We start from the raw sequence: 22,378 nt of genomic DNA, 5'->3' as shown, positions 1-22,378 counted from the left end.
TGTTAAGGGGATGCAGACCAGAGAAAGACTTTCGTCTTGTTTACATCAGGGTCCCCCATTTTCAATTCATAATGTAAGCTCTTCCCGTGCTGCTAAACCAACAGACATATACTTCATAAAACAACATCCAAAAGATGTACGGCAGCACTCACGAGAACTAGGACAAGGACAGTGCCTCAGTTTCCCCAATTTATTTCGGCCATCGAACAGAACTATGCTAACCATCCAATTATCAGACGACTGCTCTACCTCCTGAGCCACTGTCGCCTCCTGGGCCTAGCCGTCCTTCAGATTAATACAGAAGATTAAAAACATTGAAAAACTAAAATAAAACAAATTTTAACAGAAACTCTAGGGGACCAAGCAACCAATCCCAATAAAACACATACAATAGTTGCCAGCAGCAACTGACCTACAGTATATAAAATCTCTATTCTAGGGGGCAAATCACTACCATTACTGCTGAGCCTGCATTATGGAAAGACGTCAAGCTATAGTCATCATGTAGGTAATCCTCTAGGATTACATTGTGCTTTGTGAACTGTCAATCACAACAAAGAGAAGCGTGGACAGAATGTAAGCAGAAAGGAGTCAATAAGAGGATGCACTCATGTCTGCCAAAGCCACGGCATCATAAGAAACTGGACGGCCTATGGTATCCATCGGTACCAACCTTGTAACTGCCATGACCATTTTAAAAAGGGTCCTTTGACCTCTCACCTCTTGACCTCTCACCTCAGGATATCGGAATGACAATGGGTTCTATGGAAAGCCACAAGTCTCCCCTTCATAGAAATGCCCACTTTATGCTAATGCTATGCAGTTTGGGGCAAGAACCACACAATTCTTTGCATGCAGTACATTTGACCTTTATGCATACTGAGGTCCATAAGGGGGAACTTCCAGAACACAAGTGCTCACCATCCAATCACCGAAAAATGCAATTATTTTAATTTGTTTATTTATTTATTCTACCTCTTCTCTCATCCCCATTTAGTCATTATGCCAATCCCCCCCCCCCCCCCCCATACTACCACATTCTACCCTACTGTCAGTCTGGGGAGGGTCTAGACTACCACATCCTGCCCTACTGTCGGTCTGGGGAGGGTCTAGACTACCACATCCTGCCCTACTGTCGGTCTGGGGAGGGTGTAGACTACCACATGCTACCCTACTGTCAGTCTGGGGAGGGTCTAGACTACCACATCCTGCCCTTCTGTCAGTCTGGGGAGGGTGTAGACTACCACATGCTGCCCTATTGTCTGTCTGGGCAGGGTGTAGACTACCACATGCTGCCCTATTGTCTGTCTGGGCAGGGTGTAGACTACCACATGCTGCCCTATTGTCAGTCTGGGGAGGGTGTAGACCACCACATGCTGCCCTACTGTCGGTCTGGGCAGGGTGTAGACTACCACATGCTGCCCTACTGTCAGTCTGTTGAGGGTCTAGACTACCACATCCTGCCCTTCTGTCAGTCTGGGGAGGGTGTAGACCACCATATGCTGCCCTACTGTCGGTCTGGGGAGGGTGTAGACTACCACATGTTGCCCTACTGTCAGTCTGGGGAGGGTGTAGACTACCACATGCTGCCCTACTGTCAGTCTGGGGAGGGTGTAGACTACCACATGCTGCCCTACTGTCGGTCTGGGGAGGGTGTAAACTACCACATGCTTCCCTACTGTCGGTCTGGGGAGGGTGTAGACTGCCACATGCTGCCCTACTGTCTGTCTGGGGAGGGTGTAGACTACCACATGCTGCCCTACTGTCGGTCTGGGGAGGGTGTAGAGACTACCACATGCTGCCCTACTGTCGGTCTGGGGAGGGTGTAGACTACCACATGCTGCCCTACTGTCGGTCTGGGGAGGGTGTAGACTATCACATGCTGCCCTACTGTCGGTCTGGGGAGGGTGTAGACTACCACATGCTGCCCTACTGTCAGTCTGGGGAGGGTGTAGACTACCACATGCTGCCCTACTGTCGGTCTGGGCAGGGTGTAGACTACCACATGCTGCCCTACTGTCGGTCTGGGGAGGGTGTAGACTACCACATGCTGCCCTACTGTTGGTCTGGGGAGGGTGTAGACTACCACATGCTGCCCTACTGTCGGTCTGGGGATGGTGTAGACTACCACATGCTGCCCTACTGTCGGTCTGGGGAGGGTGTAGACTACCACATGCTGCCCTACTGTCAGCCTGGGGAGGGTGTAGACTACCACATGCTGCCCTACTGTCGGTCTGGGGAGGGTGTAGACGACCACATGCTGCCCTACTGTCGGTCTGGGGAGGGTGTAGACTACCACATGCCTCCTTTTCGGTCTGGGGAGGGTGTAGACGACCACATGCTGCCCTACTGTCGGTCTGGGGAGGGTGTAGACTACCACATGGTGCCCTACTGTCGGTCTGGGGAGGGTGTAGACTACCACATGCTGCCCTACTGTCAGTCAGGGGAGGGTGTGTAGACTACCACATGCTGCCCTACTGTCAGTCTGGGGAGGGTGTGTAGACTACCACATGCTGCCCTATTGTCAGTCTGGGGAGGGTGTAGACTACCACATGCTGCCCTACTGTCGGACTGGGGAGGGTCTAGACTACCACATCCTGCCCTTCTGTCAGTCTGGGGAGGGTGTAGACCACCATATGCTGCCCTACTGTCAGTCTGGGGAGGGTGTAGACTACCACATGCTGCCCTACTGTCAGTCTGGGGAGGGTGTGTAGAACTACCACATGCCTCCTCTGATACATGTGGAGTCACCAGCCACTTCTTTTCACCTGACAGCGAGGAGTTTCACCGGGAGAGCGTAACGCATGCGAAGGTTCGCGCTAATGTATCTCCCCCAGATCCCCTCCCTGCTGAACAGGCGCCCGACCGACTGTTGCAATGACCACGACTCATATCCCGTCTGCTTTCCACCTGCGAACACTGACAATTGTGTTCGTTATTACAGATTTATGACTAGAGGAACTTGACACACAGTACCGAGATGCATCTCAAATTAATCTTCAGGTTTCCAGCTTTCAGGTGATGTCACCACTTCTATGTGGCATCTAATGTTGACCAGCTACCCCCCCTAATGATACAATGGCCCCACCTAATGATACAATGTCCCCACCTAATGATACAATGTCCCCCCCTAATGATACAATGTCCCCCACAAATGATAAAATGTACCCCCCTAACGATAAAATGCGCCCCCCTAATGATACAATGTCCCCCCCTAAGGATCCAATGTCCCCCCCTAAAATAACGAGCCTATGTGGTTCTCAGAGGTTTAATTCTAAAATCTAGGAAATTCACAATATCCATCTACAGCTGATTTCAATTTACCGAATTGCTTTTATATGCTCATCAAATGGCTAATAGCATCAGTAATATTCTGTAATGAGTACTTTGAAGTCAGCAATTTGTGTGTGTGTGTGTGTGTGTGTGTGTGTGTGTGCGTGTGTGTGTGTGTGCGTGTGTGTGTGTGTGTGTGTGTGTGTGTGTGTGTGTGTGTGTGTGTGTGTGTGTGTGTGTGTGTGTGTGTGTGTGTGCGTGTGTGTGTGTCTGTGTGTCTGTGTGTGTGGGTGTGTGTGTCTGTATGAGTGGCTGTGTGTGTGTGTGTGCGTGTGTGGGTGTGTGTGTCTGTATGAGTGGCTGTGTGTGTGTGTCTGTGTGTGCGTGCGTGCGTGCGTGTGTGTGTGTGTGTGTGTGTACCAATACCAACAGCTACAGCAGACCATCTCACAGCTATAGGCTACAGATGTAAACTTCTAGTTTTTATCTTCGGCAGCCTAGGGCATGTGCACAAGTTGGTTGTGAGGGGCCTACAAATAGCCGGTCTCCCCAAAAGGAAGGCCAAGCAGTTAGCCAGGTACAGCTCAGTATCAGCTATAATAGGAAGCCGCTCAATTTGGAGGAGGCGTTGTTTCCTTTACCCATGATTCATGTCCGATGGGTCCGACGGGTAGTTCAGCCATACTGTATGTACAGTAACAGCGTTCTGCCGACCATGCACTTTGTACCTGGCTGTTCTTTCATACTTTCTGACTGCACTGGCAGTGTTTATGTCCTTTGTATGAGGCTTCCTTGTACTTCTGTTCATGTGGACATAAATAAACATTTCAAATGTGTGTGTGTGTGTGTGTGTCTGTGTTTGTGCGTGCGCGCGCGCGCGTGTGTGTGTGTGTGTGTGTGTGTGTGTGTGTGCGTGTGCGTGGAACAGATGGGACGTTGGGAGAACGGGACCCTGGCCCTGATGTTCCCCGTGTGGCCGCGGTACAACTCTCACGGCGATGAGGACGCCGATGAGAACCACCTGTCCATCGTCACCCTGGAGGAGAAGCCCTTCGTCATCGTGGACAGCGTCGACATCCTCACCGGCACCTGCATGAGGAACTCTGTGCCCTGCCGCAAGCACATCAAAGAGTCAGTACACACATACATATACATATACATATAAAACCATAACTCTAAACTGCATGAGGAACTCTGTGCCCTGCCGCAAGCACATCAAAGAGTCAGTACACACATATCGCTGCTGTCGGGACAAAACCTCATAACTCCAAAAACCCAACTTTTCAGCAAGTGAAAAAAAACTAACACAGATTTGAGGGTGAATAGAGTTAGGAGGTTTAGACAGATGATCGGTTTAATGCTTTCCCATTGTTTAAACTTTGTAAAACCCACACACACATATGGAGGATGATCTACGGAGTTGATTTATATAATAAAAGAAAAATAAAAAAAAATGGAGTTATGAGGTTTTGTCCCGACATATACTGTACATACACATATACATATAAAACCATAACTCTAAACTGCATGAGGAACTCTGTGCCCTGCCGCAAGCATATCAAAGAGTCAGTGCACACATACCGTAAATCCTCAAATAGAGGAGGGACCTCCGATAAAGGAGGGGCCTCTTATAATTGGGGGGGGGGGGGGGGGGGGGGGGGGGGCTCTAATATAAGGTCGCAAAAAGAATTCTATTTTCGTGCCGTGATATAGAATGAGATAAACACTTGCCAATGGAAATCAAGTTCTGCCTCCCGCTACACTGACTACCGTACATTAACGTTTCCCTCTGGTTGGCTTTAGCGCTAGCCGCTAGCTAACGTTGTCATAATATCTAGATATGTGGTGTCAGCTGGATGACGTTGACTTCGTTTGCGAACGTTAACGTTCGCTATCTATATGGCGTTGGCAGGAGAGGCTGGCGTTGTCCAGTTGACACATTACAGATCATGATGCTATGATGATAGCGTTAGTAGCTAAAGCTACTGCATGTAAACAACTCGATTCGACGGAGGAAGTCGAGAAGGTACCATATAAATCCACAACCCTAAACTGCATGAGGAACTCTGTGCTCTGCCGCAAGCACATCAAAGAGTCAGTACACACATATACATATACATAAATTATACATATACATATACATTATACACACACATACAAACATACACAGGACATATTGTATATACGCACTTTCCACAAGCATATCCAAGAATCAGTAGACACACACACACATACACACACACACACACACACACACACACACACACACACACACACACACACACACACACACACACACACACACACACACACACACACACACACACGCACACACACAAGGACTGTATATAAATACCCTCCAGAAGCATGTCAAACAGTCAGTAAACACTGTATGTAAATACCTGCGGGAAGCATGTCAGATAGTCAGTAGAGAGACACACACATGCACACACATACACAAGTACTGTATGTAAATACCTGCGGTAAGCATGTCAGATAGAGTCAGTAGAGCGAGACACACACATCTGCTCATAACGTATAATATGACTGACAGGGTTTACTTTTACTCATAGTATTCCAGATTCATTTTTTAAATGTATTGCCTATATTTATTGTAACATATATTATGGCCGATAGGACACACAAACCCTCATCTGCATCTTTGTTCACACTGGTTATTTTTCCCTCATATTTTCATATTCAGATTTAATTTCATTGCTTGTGTCTTTCTACCCTGTTCCTCCCTCCCACCCTCCCCCTGTGCTGTTATGACGCCTGGATTTCCACAAGGGGATCAATAAAGGAATATCTTATCTTATCTTATCTCCAATAATGACTGGATTTTTATCCAATACCAATATAACACCATATCTGGCACGATTAAAAATGTCAGACTAGGGCGGTCGGGTGGCGTAGCGGAGATTGCGCTCGTCACCAACGCAGGTGATGCTGGGTTCGAGTCCAGCTCTCGGCGTTGCCACCAGCTTGGCTGGCCGTTCACACTAATACAATTGGCAGTATTAGGGGGTGGGAAGCTGGTGGGTGGGGATCGGACGTTGTGGTCAGGTCTCGGCGCTTGCTAAGCGGGGCAGGACTTGGTGGAGATAGCGTGCCCTCCCACGCGTTACACTTCACCAATGAGAGTCCTCGCTGCCAAGTGAAAAGACGTCACTGGCTGTCGGCGCACGTCTCGGAGGAAGCGTGCGTTCGACATCAGGACATCCTTGTACCGACTCGTAGGAGAACATGCATACAGCGCCAGGTAGGGGAGGGGGGGAATTGGCACAACGACTAATTGGGACGGGGAGAAAATCTGAAAAAAAAAAAAAAAAAAAAAAAAAAGGCAGACTAGACGTTGCAGTTCAAATATGACTCAAGATCCAGCGATAGCAATCTTGTCGTTAAACATGTGGTCAGAAACATATTTTAGGCTCAACTAGAATAGAGAATCTTGTACACGCACATTTTAACCAGATATCTTCACACGCTCGTTAGTAACTACGACGATTGTGTCTACAATTCGGTCTCGTTCCAAGAGGTCACAGCTGAGCTGCAGAAAAGGCACAATGCACGTATTTAACCCGTCTGCCTTCTTAGCAATGATTTTGTGTATTTAGCCTTTTTGTGTGTGTGTGTGTGTGTGTGTGTGTGTGTGTGTGTGTGTGTGTGTGTGTGTGTGTGTGTGTGTGTACGTGTGTGTGTACGTGTGTGTGTACGTGTGTGTGTGTGTGTGTGTGTGTGTGTGTGTGTGTGTGTGTGTGTGTGTGCGTGCGTTTGTGCGTGCGTGCGTGCGTGCGTGTACAACGGTGGCTGTGTTGATGATTATGTCATGAAATTTGGTCCGTTTGCTTATTTTTCATATATTTACATGAACTGAAAAGATTGTATTTTGAAAATCCTCTCACAGAAAAGTTACCCATTTGACCACCCTAGTGATTTATTTCATGCGATTAGGGGTTAGGGTTACCCTAACCATAACACAAATGGGAATATAAGGGGTTACAATTCGGAAATCTTTGGAATCTTTGATAGATATGTTGAGTTAGGTTCATAGTGGTATTCATAAAAATTGGAACGACATATTACAAATTACGTTTTTTATAACCTTGAACGTGATGCAATCTTTTCATGCACTGACGTGTGCCAACTCTGTCAGTTACCTAACGAGGCAGAAGGGTTCACATGTTCTCAGTGTTGGAGCAACAACCGCTCGTTCGGTGAAAACAATGCAACACACAGGAAAAGGCCATAGGAGGAATAGGTCTTTGATGTCGCTCGTTGCGGTGGAACTCCCCTTTAAAGGTCTGCGATGCGTTCTCAGTGGGTCACGAGGCGGAGGTCTGTTGCGCGGCCGGGCGGTGCCTGTGGCTCTTCACACAAGAGAGCGTGACTCTTTGCAGTCAGCAGTGCTCTGTTGGCTCTGCTCTCACAGACAAAGCACTTTAATAAAGGCACGATCAGATCTTTTTATCATATCAACTGTGTGGTAAATACATTCTTGAAGAGTTTTGTATTGATTTTAAATCGGAATATGGGATCTGTTTTCCCTCGATGTTTACAAACATAACCAACTAAACTTGTACTGCAAATGTACCTTGTCTAGTGTTAGTCATTGTATCAAGAACGTAATCTATCAACCAGACAATGAAACCGTGTCTCCATTCGTATATTTCTTGTTTTTGTTTTTGGATCACGGACTGGGCCTTTAATCTTCAGCCATGTGACCTCAAACAGGAATCAGACAAGGGGACAAAAACTAAAGTGGGAATTTTTCCACAAACGTGTTAATTATCACAATAATGTACTTGAATCTGTAACATTACAGAGGGATGGGTGACGCAATGCAATGCAACTAACAACCTACTTGATGAATAACTGTAATGTGATTACTGGACGTGTCAGAGCCAATAGAGAGCCACTAGTCTCATCAGCTGGTTGGTGAGACGAGTGGCTCCCGCTGCCAGGAAAAGGTAATGAGGCATTGGCCACACCTGAGCCAGCTCGTCAGAGAGGTGTCCCAGGTGTGCTCTCTTGGCTCAGGACGGCTCTACATTATTTCTGGTTACGTTTCAGTTTGTGTCTTGGCCGAGAGTTCTTGTGTTGCCATTTGTCTTCCAATTTCTCCCCCAATTGAGTCTGTATCGTCTGGTCCTGGTCGATGCGCTATCCTCTGTCAGTCTGGGGAGGGTGTGTAGAGAGTAGACAATGTCTCTCCTCCGATACATGTGAAGTTGCCAGCCGCTTCTTTTCACCTGACAGCGAGGCGTTTCACTGGGAGCGTGTAATGTGTGCGGAGGTTCGCGTGTATCTCCCCCTCCCAGATCCAACCAGTAGGAGTCGCTAATGCAACGATCATCAGGACTCATAACCTGACCGGCATCCCACACGCGAACACTGCCAATTGTGTTTGAACAAGATTGGAATTGAAGTCAGGTCTTTGTGGTGTTAGGCGTTTACCTCTACACTGCCCAGACGCCCAGAGTTCTGCATTTAGTGAGTATTTTACTTTGAGTTAATAAAGGACCGTTGTTGGTAATTTAAGTCTTTTTTGCCTCTGTTGAGTCCGTCACAGGGAGAGGTTGTTGTTTATCAATGCTGTTTTAGTTTTTCTGGGAGGTTTTTGTCATTTGTGCTGATGATGTTGGTTTACATGCCGGTGATGTTGGTTTACGTGCCGGTGATGTTGGTTTATGTGCCGGTGATGTGGTCTTACATGCCGGTGATCTTTGCTGCCGGCTGGCAGAGGTCAGTAACTGGGGTGTGGTGGACTGTATGGAGGATTTGGATGACCGGTCACATAGGGTCTGTGGAAGAGCCAATAGAGAGCCACTTGTCGCATCAAGAGAGGAGGTGTCATCAGAGAGGAGGTGTCATCAGAGAGGAGGAGTCATCAGAGAGGAGGTGTCATCAGAGAGGAGGTGTCATCAGAGAGGAGGAGTCATCAGAGAGGAGGTGTCATCAGAGAGGAGGAGTCATCAGAGAGGAGGAGTCATCAGAGAGGAGGTGTCATCAGAGAGGAGGTGTCATCAAGAGAGGAGGTGTCATCAGAGAGGAGGAGTCATCAGAGAGGAGGAGTCATCAGAGAGGAGGTGTCATCAGAGAGGAGGTGTCATCAGAGAGGAGGAGTCATCAGAGAGGAGGAGTCATCAGAGAGGAGGAGTCATCAGAGAGGAGGTGTCATCAGAGAGGAGGTGTCATCAGAGAGGAGGAGTCATCAGAGAGGAGGTGTCATCAGAGAGGAGGAGTCATCAGAGAGGAGGAGTCATCAGAGAGGAGGTGTCATCAGAGAGGAGGAGGAGGAGTCATCAGAGAGGAGGAGGAGGAGGAGAGGAGGAGTCATCAGAGAGGAGTCATCAGAGAGGAGGTGTCATCAGAGAGGAGGTGTCATCAGAGAGGAGGAGTCATCAGAGAGGAGGAGTCATCAGAGAGGAGGTGTCATCAAGAGAGGAGGTGTCATCAGAGAGGAGGTGTCATCAGAGAGGAGGAGTCATCAGAGAGGAGGTGTCATCAGAGAGGAGGAGGAGGAGTCATCAGAGAGGAGGAGGAGGAGGAGAGGAGGAGTCATCAGAGAGGAGTCATCAGAGAGTTGGTGTCATCAGAGAGGAGGTGTCATCAGAGAGGAGGAGTCATCAGAGAGGAGGAGTCATCAGAGAGGAGGTGTCATCAAGAGAGGAGGTGTCATCAGAGAGGAGGTGTCATCAGAGAGGAGGAGTCATCAGAGAGGAGGTGTCATCAGAGAGGAGGAGTCATCAGAGAGGAGGTGTGTTCTATTGGCTCTGGATTGCTTTAAAGTATTTTTTTTATCCACTTTTTTTCTCCTCTTTTTTCTATTTTTCTCCCATCCCAATTCCGCTTGTGCCAATTCTCCCCTCCCCTGTCTTGAACGTTGCTTGCATATGCCCCCCACTGGCCGGTTGTAGGGAGGATAGAAGCCTTGCATCACGTGTCCCCTCCGATACACAAGGAGGCAGCCTGTCACATCTTTTCACCTGCCAGCGCGGACTCTCATTGGCGAGGTGTAACGTGTGGGAGGCTCACACTACCCCCGCCATTTCCTGTCTCTGCTGTGCAGGTGTCCCCAACCGACCTGTAGGAGTCGCTGTCCACAACGTCCAGATTACCACCCATCGACTTCCAAACTCTGCCAATTGAGTTAGTATGACGGCTGGCCCAAGCCGGAGGCAACGCCGACAGCCGGAGTCGAACCCGGTGTCTCTTCAAGTTCTCAAGTTCAAGTTCTTTAATAGTTGTCATACAGAAGTACAGAATACTTTCATACAAAATGCTTCTTACTGTTACGCTCCAGAGACTGTGCTAGACAAGATAGTATCAAATAACATAATAACATAATATAGCATGAATTTAGAAGAAGAAAATGAGGTCACAGTGTTCGGTATAGACATATGTACAATGTTCTGAGTTACCATATAATATACAATACACAATACTATGCAGTGTACTAATGTACAGTACTATCTAGTGCAAAGCAGAAATGGGATGAGGTACAATTTTAGGTACAATTTACAGTAAGGTGTACGAGTTGTAGTGCAATCCTTCATCCATAAATATAAAGTGTGGGGAGTGGGTGCTACAGTGTGTTTGTTTAAAGTGGGTGTGTGCTATAAAGTGTGTGGAGTGGGTGCTACAGTGTGTTTGTTTAAAGTGAGTGTGTGCGTGTGGATGTGTGTGCTATGTGTGTTTGGTGGTTGTTGTTGTGTAGTGTTCATTCATTGTTCGTTTAGCAGCCTGATGGCCTGGGGATAGAAGCTACTTCTGAGTCTTTCTGTGCTCGCCTTGAGACTCCTGTATCGCTTGCCTGACGGCAGCAGTTCAAAGAGGCAGTTGTTCGGGTGGCTCGAGTCCTTAATAATTCTCTTAGCCTTCCCCTTGCAACGCTTGTAGTAAATGTTCTGGAGGGTGGGGAGCCCCCCTCCAATTGTGCGTTCGGCTGAACGTGTCACTCTTTGTAGTCTGCTTTGGTCTTTTGCAGTGCTATTCCCAAACCAGGAGGTGATGTTGCCGGTCAAGATGCTCTCTATTGTACATGAGTAGAAGTTCTTAAGGATCTTCTGGCTGACTTGGAACTTCCTTAGGCGCCTGAGGAAGTAGAGGCGTTGTCGTGCCTTCTTCACCACACTGTTAATGTGTGTGGTCCATGTCAAGTCCTCGGATATGTAGGCTCCGAGGTACTTGAAGCTGTTGACTCTCTCAACCGGTGCCCCGTCGATGCTGAGGGGGCTGTAGTCCTTGACCCCCGACCTCCTGAAGTCCACAATCATCTCCTTTGTTTTGCTGACGTTCAGGGAGAGGCTGTTTTCCTGGCACCATCCCGCCAGGACCTTGACCTCTTCCAGGTAGGCCCTCTCGTCGTTGGCAGAGATCAGGCCCACCACCACTGTGTCGTCAGCAAATTTGACGATTGTATTGCTACTCCGCTGAGCCACACAGTCGTGTGTGTACAGGGAGTAGAGGAGGGGACTCAGAACACAGCCCTGGGGGGCCCCTATGTTGAGGGTGATGGATGAGGAGGTGCAGTTGCCTGCTCTCACCACCTGGGGTCTGCCAGTCAGGAAGTCCAAGACCCACTGGCAGAGGTCATAGCCCAAGCCCAGGTCCCTGAGCTTGGCTATGAGTATGGAGGGGACTATGGTATTGAATGCCGAGCTGTAGTCGATGAATAGCATTCTCACATAGTTCCCCTGCCTCTTGTCCAGGTGTGATGCTGCTGTGTGCAGCACATGGGATATGGCGTCCTCCGTGGACCTGTTGGGGCGGTATGCAAATTGCAGGGGGTCCATGTTGATGGGGAGGGAGGAGCAGATGTAGCCCTTTACTAGCTTCTCGAAGCACTTCATGGCTATGGAGGTGAGAGCTACAGGGCGGTAGTCGTTGAGGCAAGCAGGCTTGGATTTTTTGGGTGGTGACGAGCGCAATGATCGCTGCGCCACCCAGCCGCCCACTGCTTTAAAGTTTTTGTGAGTGTTTTAAGGACTCTTGTTGCTGAGATAACTGCTATCACAGAGGCCATTATTCAAAAAAAGCCTCAGACACACTTAGAATTCCACTCTGATGCTGAAACCGAGCTAGATACCTCTGCCTGCACCCTCTGACACGGAACCTTTGAAATTGCGTGATTATTCTTAAGAGAAAGAGTGTCTCTCGTTTCGGGATCAAGGACCTCTTTTCGTGATTTATAGTAAAGCCCAGAGCTTATACAAGTCTCTGTGGTCTCGGTCGCCCGCCCTATAGACTCTGAATTAGAAAGTCATCCAGATAAACCAAAGCACTGGCACCGCCACACGGATCCACTTCAAGGTCCGTGACCTGGCATTCGGGCCGGGCTGGACCTTCGTAACCACCACACTCAGTACTTGCTACTCTGCAGGGAGGGACAGACCGTTCATCACTGCATTGTTTATACAACTGGGTTTAATCCTAAAGTCAGTTGGGAAACTTTGTATTAGGAAATATGAAGACATTCAGGGGATGTCTGGTCACGTATTGTTCTGCCGGTGTGCATGTCGGTGTGATCCAGAGACGTGAACACACACCAGCCAAAGCTATGGGCGGCGGTTGAGGTCAAAAAGGGTAATGCGGTAAATTATGGAATGTTTTTAGCACGCATAATAAATGTAGTATGTTAATATTGACAGCCCTACTATTAACACATTAATTCAGTTTATTTGTTTTTCAATCCTTTGTGTGTTTATTTATGGACACCAAATATTTTTTAAGAGCGTAGTTAAACTAGTAATTGGACTAGATGTAGTTAACTACTCCCCAACACTGGCCAATTGTCCTATAAAACGTCTACACCACCACTGTGTAAAAAGAACGAATAATAATGCCACGTTGCCAGGATGGAGACGAATGCCCGCGGATATCATCGAAGAGAAGAAGGGCCGCGTTGGAAGGACTTTCATAATTAATTATAGCGTTTTGTTCTGTTGATAAAAGTCTTATCTAAGCCTCGTGTTTTAATTAACCACACATTGGTGACACAAGCTAAAAATAGCAGAGCCCCCTGTTCTTACTGACCAGTGAATTGTCACAAGACGTTCTGTTTACAGCAGATGAGGGAAATAAGGACACTGAGGTTTATATCCGTTGTTGCTTTTGACCAATGCTACATTTCCCGGTATCTAGGGACATCTATGGATCTCAGGGATCTATGTATTCCCAGTGTCAGAGATATTGTGTCAGTTACTAGGCTTGAGTAAATTGTAATGAACCAAAGGATAATATCAAATTCTTTAAAAGAAAATGTTTTTTTTTTTTTTTTTTATCTTTGATGGTGAATAACACCATGCTAGAATGTACCAGACAGGAACAATGGCCACTGAGCTCATTCAGCACCTTCTTGAGATCACGTGTAAAAAATAAAAATCTAAGCAAATTAATAAAGGGCAGATCTATCTATGATAAATCCAACCATCCATCCATCCATCCATCCATCCATCCATCCATCCATCCATCCATCCATCCATCCATCCATCCATCCATCCATCCATCCATCCATCCATCCATCCATCCATCCATCCATCCATCCATCCATCCATCCATCATCCACCCACCCACCCACCCATCTATCTATACATGCATAATGAGGTTTCCCTCATTTACAGTCACGCCGAGTGTACAGTACATACAGAAATGAGCGAGAAAAGCACATAAAATCACACAGCATATAAAATCACAACGATAAGACAACAAGACGAGGCAAAAAGCAAGGATAACAAATAAATTAAAAACACGTACAACTTGATTGTCAAAGGTTGGAGATTTAAAGGTTTTAAACTCGGCAACAGAGGGGAGAATCTCAAGCTTTGAGGAGTTCATTCCATGAGCTAGAGGGGCATCGTGAGGAAATGCAGATTCACCCATCCATCCATCCACTCACCCACACACCCATCCACCTACCTACGTATCCATCCATCCATCCGCCCACCCATCCAACAGTGTTACCCAGTCACTACATCTATTTCATCTGATGTGTGTGTGTGTGTTTGTTCACATAAGTATGACGTAAATCAAAGCAGGCCCCGTCTTCTGCCAAGCAGATGTACTGCATGAGCATATACCCCGGGGAGTCCGCTGTTGTTATGCTGCTGCTGTGTGTGTGTGTGTGTGTGTGTGTGTGTGTGTGTGTGTGTGTGTGTGTGTGTGTGTGTGCGCGTGTGCGTGTGCGCGCGCGCGCAGGGTTGAACATGTGTTTAAACAGTGCCATAAGGACACGAATGGGGTCTCAGCTGGGTAAAAGCTAATGTATATCTGTACAATAGAACACCTGGGGCACTGCACCATGCACACACTCGCTCTTATCATTCTCTCTCTCTCTCTCTCTCTCTCTCTCTCTCTCTCTCTCTCTCTCTCTCTCTCGCTCTCTCTCTTTATATCTCTCTCTCTATCTCTCTCTCTTTATCTCTCTCTCTCTCATATACACACATACACACACACGCACACACACATACTGTACACACACAAACACACACACACACACACACACACACATGCTGTGGCACGGTCAAAGTTTGACTGCTGTTAAATGAAAGGGATCTTTCAGCGCTTTGATGTCTCCGTTCGGTTGGCAGATGTACCCACTGTTCCAGAATCCCACAGTTCTTGGTGGACAACCTCTTCTCGGAAGTCGGCTAGAATGCCGAGTGAAAAGGTCACAGAGTTGTGGTCACGATCCCTGTAGGCTGCCGCATCGGTGATTCTTGTTTCGGTAACTCCGGCAGGTCAGATGGCTAATGAGCATTTTTAGTTTGACTGGACAGCGTTGCCTTTTTTAGTCCAGCGCTCCCAGTGTGTCTGGAGGTGGCAGTCGATGAACCTCAACTCGAACCGGCTCTGTCCCTTCTATCGATCCTAGCTCTACGGTGTGAGTTCCTCAGCGTACCTGGTTTGGGTCAATATTCACTCTCGATGATTCCGTCAGCCGAACTCTCGCAGCGAAGAAGCATATGAGTGCGTTTTAAGTTCTTGTAGAGGAACATTGTTTTCAAACCTAATTATCTGAAGTTAATAAAGTTTTGAATGTTGCTTACATTCATAGTTAGAAAACTGTAGAGATTGAGTCCTTTCAGGTGATGCGTCACATTCACACTCCCGAGCGACTCAGAGACACTTTAGGCACTGGTTCAAGGGGGTGACAGGAGGTAGAGCGGTCGTCTGGTGATCGGAAGGTTTGATTCCCGCTCCTTCTGGGCAGTGTGTCGAAGTGTCCTTGAGCAAGCACTTAACCCCTAATTGCTCCGGATGAGCAGGTTGGCACCTTGCATGGTCGCCTCCGCCGTCGGTGTGTGAATGTGTGAGTGAATGAGAATGAATGAATGAATGAATGAATGAATGAATGAAAAGTTTATTTTTGAACATGTAATTCTCCATTTCCTCCAAAAAAATCACGGTATCTTGTTCCGTCAAACCAAACAATCATAACAACAAATTAAAAAAACATTAAAAAAAAACATATAAAAAAAAAAGAAAAAGGAATTATAAACAAAAGGTCAAGAGCAATGTGTTTGGTTAGCAGACATGTCCAAAAAAAGCAGTAGAGGGAAGCTAAGCTTATTGATCCCTACCCCCTTACATTTATATTTGTTCTTTCATACATTTTACTAGATATAACATAATTTAGTATATTACAATATAGAATATACTTTTACTTATATTAAAAAAAAAAACTTGATTCACTTGACAGCAGTGAATATAGTACAGCACTACATAACACAATAATGACTAAATGATTAAATATAGCATAACTTTGTTTATCCTCATTACTCATTTCTGTATTTCTCTAATGTGTATCTTTTTAGCTGCTTTTTTAATTGTGCCACATGTTTACTCAGTTTGATGTATTCAGGTAAATTATTCCACAACTTCACTCCACACACCGATATGCACATGCTTTTCATGAATGTGTGAGTGAATGGGTGAATGTGAGGAACAAAATTGTAAAGCGCTTTGGTTAAAAGAGCTATATAAAATGCACCATTTACCATTTACAACTGCAAATACATTAATAAATGGTCTGCATTTATAGAACGCTTTTATCCAAAGTGCTTTCTAACGTCACCCATTCACTCACTTAATCACCCGTCCACTCACCCGTTCACTCACACATTCACACACCGACGGCGGAGGCGACCATGCAAGGTGCCGGCCCGCTCACCGGGAGCAGTTAGGGGTTAAGTTTCTTGCTCTGCCGGGAGGAACTGGAACCGAACGAGGAACCTTCTGATTATCCGACAACCTGCTCTACCTCCTGAGCCACTGTCGCCCCTACATGATAACGATATTAACGATGTGAATATATATCTCCACATCTGTCTGTACATACCTGCTGTTAACAGAACTCAGTTTAGGGCGACAATAATGTGGTCAAGACTAAGAGGCATGGTTTCTATCTTGTGCCTGAACATATAAGCAGCAGTTGTACAACTCTTCTCTCTCTGAGAGACGTTGGAGGAGAGAACGAAGGGGTGGATACCTTTCCTTTTATAGTTGCCGTAAGGTAGGGTGCCTGGGTGGCTCCGCCTAGAGCGCCCTCCGGTGGGGACAGATATATATGTAACTAGGCAATCACTGGTGGAGACAATCACATATGCAGGTAAACAGTTACCAGTGTAAACAGTCTTATACAACGGCATGCAAATTTCTCTATTCTGATTGGCTGAAACAGTCCATTTACACGTATGTATCCTTCATAATCCACGCTCCTGGTCCCAGGACCCGCCCACCACCGAATCACATCACTCCGCCGGATCACTCCGTCGGAAAAAACAAGATGGCGGACAATAATCTTTAACAAATGGATATGTTGATAGCGTCATAACGACTAAATATAAAGCGATTCTGTCAAGGGGAACGTGTTAGCCCTTTAAACAATGTTGGATGATGTAATTGATGGGTCTTGAGGCAATCTAGAACAAAAGAAAAATCGCGGTTTGATTGATAAATTAATTGATTGATTTAAATTTCTACTTCCTTCTTGCTACTGACTGCAGCGTTCTCTCTCACTGTCCGACGCGTCACGCTGGCGTACCCACAAACACACACACACACATACACACACACACACACACACACACACACACACACACATACACACACACACGCACACACACACTGTGACACACACACACACACACACACACGCACACACACACACACACACACTCCTGTCTGCAACAGCGGGAGAGTCAGACTGAGAGAGAAGCAGCGCTGTTTTAAGTGAGCATGGTCTATTGAATTGATTGATTGGTTGATTGCTAATTTTATTACTGTACCCCTGGTTTCCAACTGGTTAAGTTTAGGCTAAAAGAAATAAATAAAAAAATAGGGCGAAGAAAACGTTTTTTTCCCTTAACAATTGTGTGTATTGAGCCGTACTGTATTGTACCCATTCTGCATCTGGTAATACAATTTTCAATCAATCATTCCAATAATACACAGTTGGATGTGTTAGTTGGTTGGATGCACTTCAAGCTGCTTCCACATGAGGCAACTTCTCTCAATCATTCCAATAATACACAGTTGGATGTGTTAGTTTGGTTGGATGCACTTCAAGCTGCTTCCACATGGAGTTGTGGGAACTACTTTTTCTGGCGGATGGTTTTTTCAATAAATCTTCGATTAATGTGTGTTTATTGTATAGAAATAAGGTTGGATGAATCTGGCAGTTGTATAAAAGCTTTACACCACGTGCAGTCGTGATTTGTGACCAATAAACCATGCCTAGGGGGGTCTAACGACCCTCGGCTGCGCCTCGGGCCTAACAACCACCCCTAGGCATGGTTTATTGGTCACAAACCACTCCTGCGTGTGATGTAATGCTTAAATATTGCACAGTTAGACAGTTACTAACAATCCTATACAGAGCCTCTCATCTCAACACCTGCATATAATCCTTTTTACATATCTGTAGATACTATATCTATATCTGTACATATCCCTTACATGTACATATTAATACTACAACTCTGTACATACATCTGATTAGCATTATTACTCAGTAGTACTTGTTTATATATTTCATATCCAGTTTAATCGCCTGTACATTGTATATTACTATTGTATTGAGTTGGATGCCAAACCAATTTTTGTTGTACTGTACTTGCTGTATAATGACATTAAATTAGAATCTAATAACATGGGCCCGTACATATAAGTTCAAAATGAACTTATATGGTTATTTGTTTTGTTCTTTTTTTAAGTGTTCCGTTGAACCCTTCAGATACACAATGTCTTTCAGATACGTCATTTCCTTCAGATAAATAATGTCCTTCAGATAAATAATGTCCTTTAGATACATAATGTCCTTCAGATAAATAATGTCCTTTAGATACATAATGTCCTTTAGATACATAATGTCCTTCAGATACATAATGTCCTTCAGATACATAATGTCCTTCAGATACATAATGTCCTTCAGATACATAATGTCCTTTAGATACATAATGTCCTTCAGATACATAATGTCCTTCAGATACATAATGTCCTTCAGATACATAATGTCCTTCAGATACATAATGTCCTTTAGATAAATAATGTCCTTCAGATACATAATGTCCTTCAGATACATAATGTCCTTCAGATACATAATGTCCTTCAGATACATAATGTCCTTTAGATACATATTGTCCTTCAGATAAATAATGTCCTTTAGATACATAAGGTCCTTCAGATACATAATGTCCTTTAGATACATAATGTCCTTCAGATACATAATGTCCTTCAGATAAATAATGTCCTTTAGATACATAATGTCCTTTAGATACATAATGTCCTTCAGATACATAATGTCCTTTAGATAAATAATGTCCTTTAGATACATAATGTCCTTTAGATACATAATGTCCTTCAGATACATAATGTCCTTCAGATACATAATGTCCTTCAGATACATAATGTCCTTTAGATACATAATGTCCTTCAGATACATAATGTCCTTCAGATAAATAATGTCCTTTAGATACATAATGTCCTTTAGATACATAATGTCCTTCAGATACATAATGTCCTTCAGATACATAATGTCCTTTAGATACATATTGTCCTTCAGATACATAATGTCCTTTAGATACATATTGTCCTTCAGATACATAATGTCCTTTAGATACATAATGTCCTTTAGATACATAATGTCCTTCAGATACATAATGTCCTTTAGATAAATAATGTCCTTTAGATACATAATGTCCTTTAGATACATAATGTCCTTCAGATACATAATGTCCTTCAGATACATAATGTCCTTCAGATACATAATGTCCTTTAGATACATAATGTCCTTCAGATACATAATGTCCTTCAGATAAATAATGTCCTTTAGATACATAATGTCCTTTAGATACATAATGTCCTTCAGATACATAATGTCCTTCAGATACATAATGTCCTTTAGATACATATTGTCCTTCAGATACATAATGTCCTTTAGATACATATTGTCCTTCAGATACATAATGTCCTTTAGATACATAATGTCCTTTAGATACATAATGTCCTTCAGATACATAATGTCCTTTAGATACATAATGTCCTTCAGATACATAATGTCCTTCAGATACATAATGTCCTTCAGATACATAATGTCCTTCAGATACATAATGTCCTTCAGATAAATAATGTCCTTCAGATAAATAATGTCCTTTAGATACATAATGTCCTTCAGATAAATAATGTCCTTCAGATACATAATGTCCTTCAGATAAATAATGTCCTTCAGATACATAATGTCCTTCAGATACATACGATACATTGCAAACAAGGGTAAATGGCTGCTTTTTTATATAGAGCTTTTATCCAAAGCGCTTTACAATTTGTTACAACATTTTTTTTACCCATTCACTCACATACCGACGGCGGAGGCAACCATGCAAGGTGCCAACCTGCTCATCAAGAGCAATTATGGGTTAAGTGTCTTGCTCAAGGACACATCGACACGCTGCCGGGGAGGAGCGGGAATCGAACCAGGAACCTCCGGATTGCCAGACGACTGCTCTACCTCCTGAGCCACTGTCGCCCCTAAAAAACCTCAATGTCCCTTTTAGAGAATTAATAAAGGTTTAAATCAATCAATCATTCAATAAACCAATCAATCAATCAATCAATGACCTAGTTGAAAGTACTCATCCTCGGGCGGCTGGGTGGCGCAGCGGACATTGCGCTCGTCACCAACGCAAGAGACACCGGTAGCGTTGCCCCCCCGGCTTGGGCCGGCCGTCATACTGACCTGTCTCAAAACCCTGCCCTCTTTTCTTGATCCTCCAATCACAGCTGTCGCTTACCTCTGACTTCCTCGTACATACAAAGTTTGTACGAGGAAGTCCGAGGTAAGCGACAGCTGTGATTGGAGGATCAAGAAAAGGGGCAGGGTTTGAGACAGGTCTAGCGGGAGGAGAGTCGACGGGTGGTAGTCTGGTCACAGAAAAGGGAGGAGAAAAAGTAGATAAAAAAAAAAGTACTCATCCTCTACTGTCTTTAACTAGGAATCTACTCAACACTGTATGTTAAATGTATAAGAAACGTACAAAATTTGTTCATCCGGAAAAACTTAAAACGTACATTCTACAACTTATATGGTTCTTCGTCTGCAGGATTGAAAAGGAGGTGAATTTTCCTCTGAATCAATTGAAAATCTTTTGGCATGAGATAAGGTTGTCCAGTCCGTCATATTGATAAATTATTGAGAGGTCGTTTCTGTTTACACTTTCAGTGGTTACTGTAGGTGTAGGTTTGTTGACACGATGCTACTGTATGTAGGTGTAGGTTTGTTGACATGGTGCTACTGTATGTAGGTGTCGTATCGTCGTGATCAGCTATTCTAGAAGTGCTTGTTGTTATCGACGGCCTGCGACCTTTAGCTGACCTGACGATGTCACTGCACAACACTTTGCCCTGTTAAATACTTCATGAAAGTGAAGAAAAAGGGCAATTGATTTTGCAGTAAAAAAGATGTGTTGTCCCTGGGGGCCGATATAGACTTCCACGTGGGTTATCTGTGGTGGTTGTGGGGGTTGGAGGAGATATAGACTTACATGTTTACATGTTGCAGACATGTATCCCCTCCCTACTTCCCATTTCCCCACATGGAATGCACCCGGTTGGATAAATGCCATGCTGGCGCTCTAGTGCGACATCTAGTGGCTGAATGTTATCTATAGCACCTTTAACGTATATAGCATTTTTCATGATCATTATTATCATAATTTTATATGGAAACAGAAATGTGAGACACACGCACTCAGACACACACAGACACACACACACACACAGACACACACTCACACCCACCCCTTACCTTCTGCGTGGGCGTGTTCAACTGGATGGTCCTTCATTATCAATGACGCGGGCGTCGACATTAATCTCCCAGCCTTTAGTGGAGACATCAGTGGCACCATCTGGCAGGGGGCGGAGGCAGCTCTGTCACAAGTATTTTGTGAGACGACGTGATCTGAAAACAGACACAAGAGGCCGTCTCTCTCCTATAAACCGGGGACGCCTGGGTTCACATTTAATAACCCCTTCTTCTTCTTCCTCTTTGTGTGATCTGCCGAATGTTGAATGTGGTGAACGGGAGTTCCCCCTCTCGGCTTGCGCGCTGAACCCGACGACCGCTGCGTTCTCCCCCGTTGAGCGATCACTCTCGTCTCACCGCGGGGAAGCGGGAGTCGGGAGGGGCTCAGTGTTCCAGGTCCTGCATCAGTCAAGGAGTGCTTTTTCTTCTTCACTGGCTCAGTCGTGTCTCTCTCCCTGCCTGCACTTTCATCAGAGGCGTCTGAGTGGAACCTACCCCCCCCCTGTGCTTTAGAAGTAAAACCTACTTACTTACTTACTTTTAAAACCATCAGCTATAGAGACCTATAGGCTTCATTTCTAGAACACAGTAACAGCTGAATGGTTCCCTGTCCTCTAATTGGGAGAGTGTGAATCCCATTTTGGGAGAGGTGCGCGTAGACTCCTTGGCCTATATGGCGGGACTGGCGACACCTCCGGACTGCCAAACTGATTGGCGCTTTTTTTGGGACAAATACAGTTGAGCGTTGGACATCGAACGTGTTTCAGTGTGAACTGACCCCACCCCCCCAATAGCAGGAGA

The 22,378-nt window shown here is 45.3% G+C and overlaps 1 protein-coding gene across 1 annotated transcript in view; it reads left to right on the top strand.

Annotated features, from left to right (window-relative positions):
* LOC311232621 (glutamate receptor ionotropic, NMDA 2A-like) overlaps positions 1-22,378 on the top strand; it is a gene marked incomplete at both ends in the record, with an annotated part of 220,453 nt that overhangs the window by 118,838 nt on the left and 79,237 nt on the right. The window contains 1 exon segment of the mRNA XM_084319481.1: positions 4,202-4,404. Coding sequence (XP_084175607.1) covers positions 4,202-4,404 — 203 coding nt within the window.

This window comes from Notolepis coatsorum (genome assembly GCF_963971535.1).
Source record: "Notolepis coatsorum genome assembly, chromosome: 7".
Taxonomy (NCBI): domain Eukaryota; kingdom Metazoa; phylum Chordata; class Actinopteri; order Aulopiformes; family Paralepididae; genus Notolepis; species Notolepis coatsorum.
This window is presented reverse-complemented; position numbering and strand designations above follow the sequence as displayed.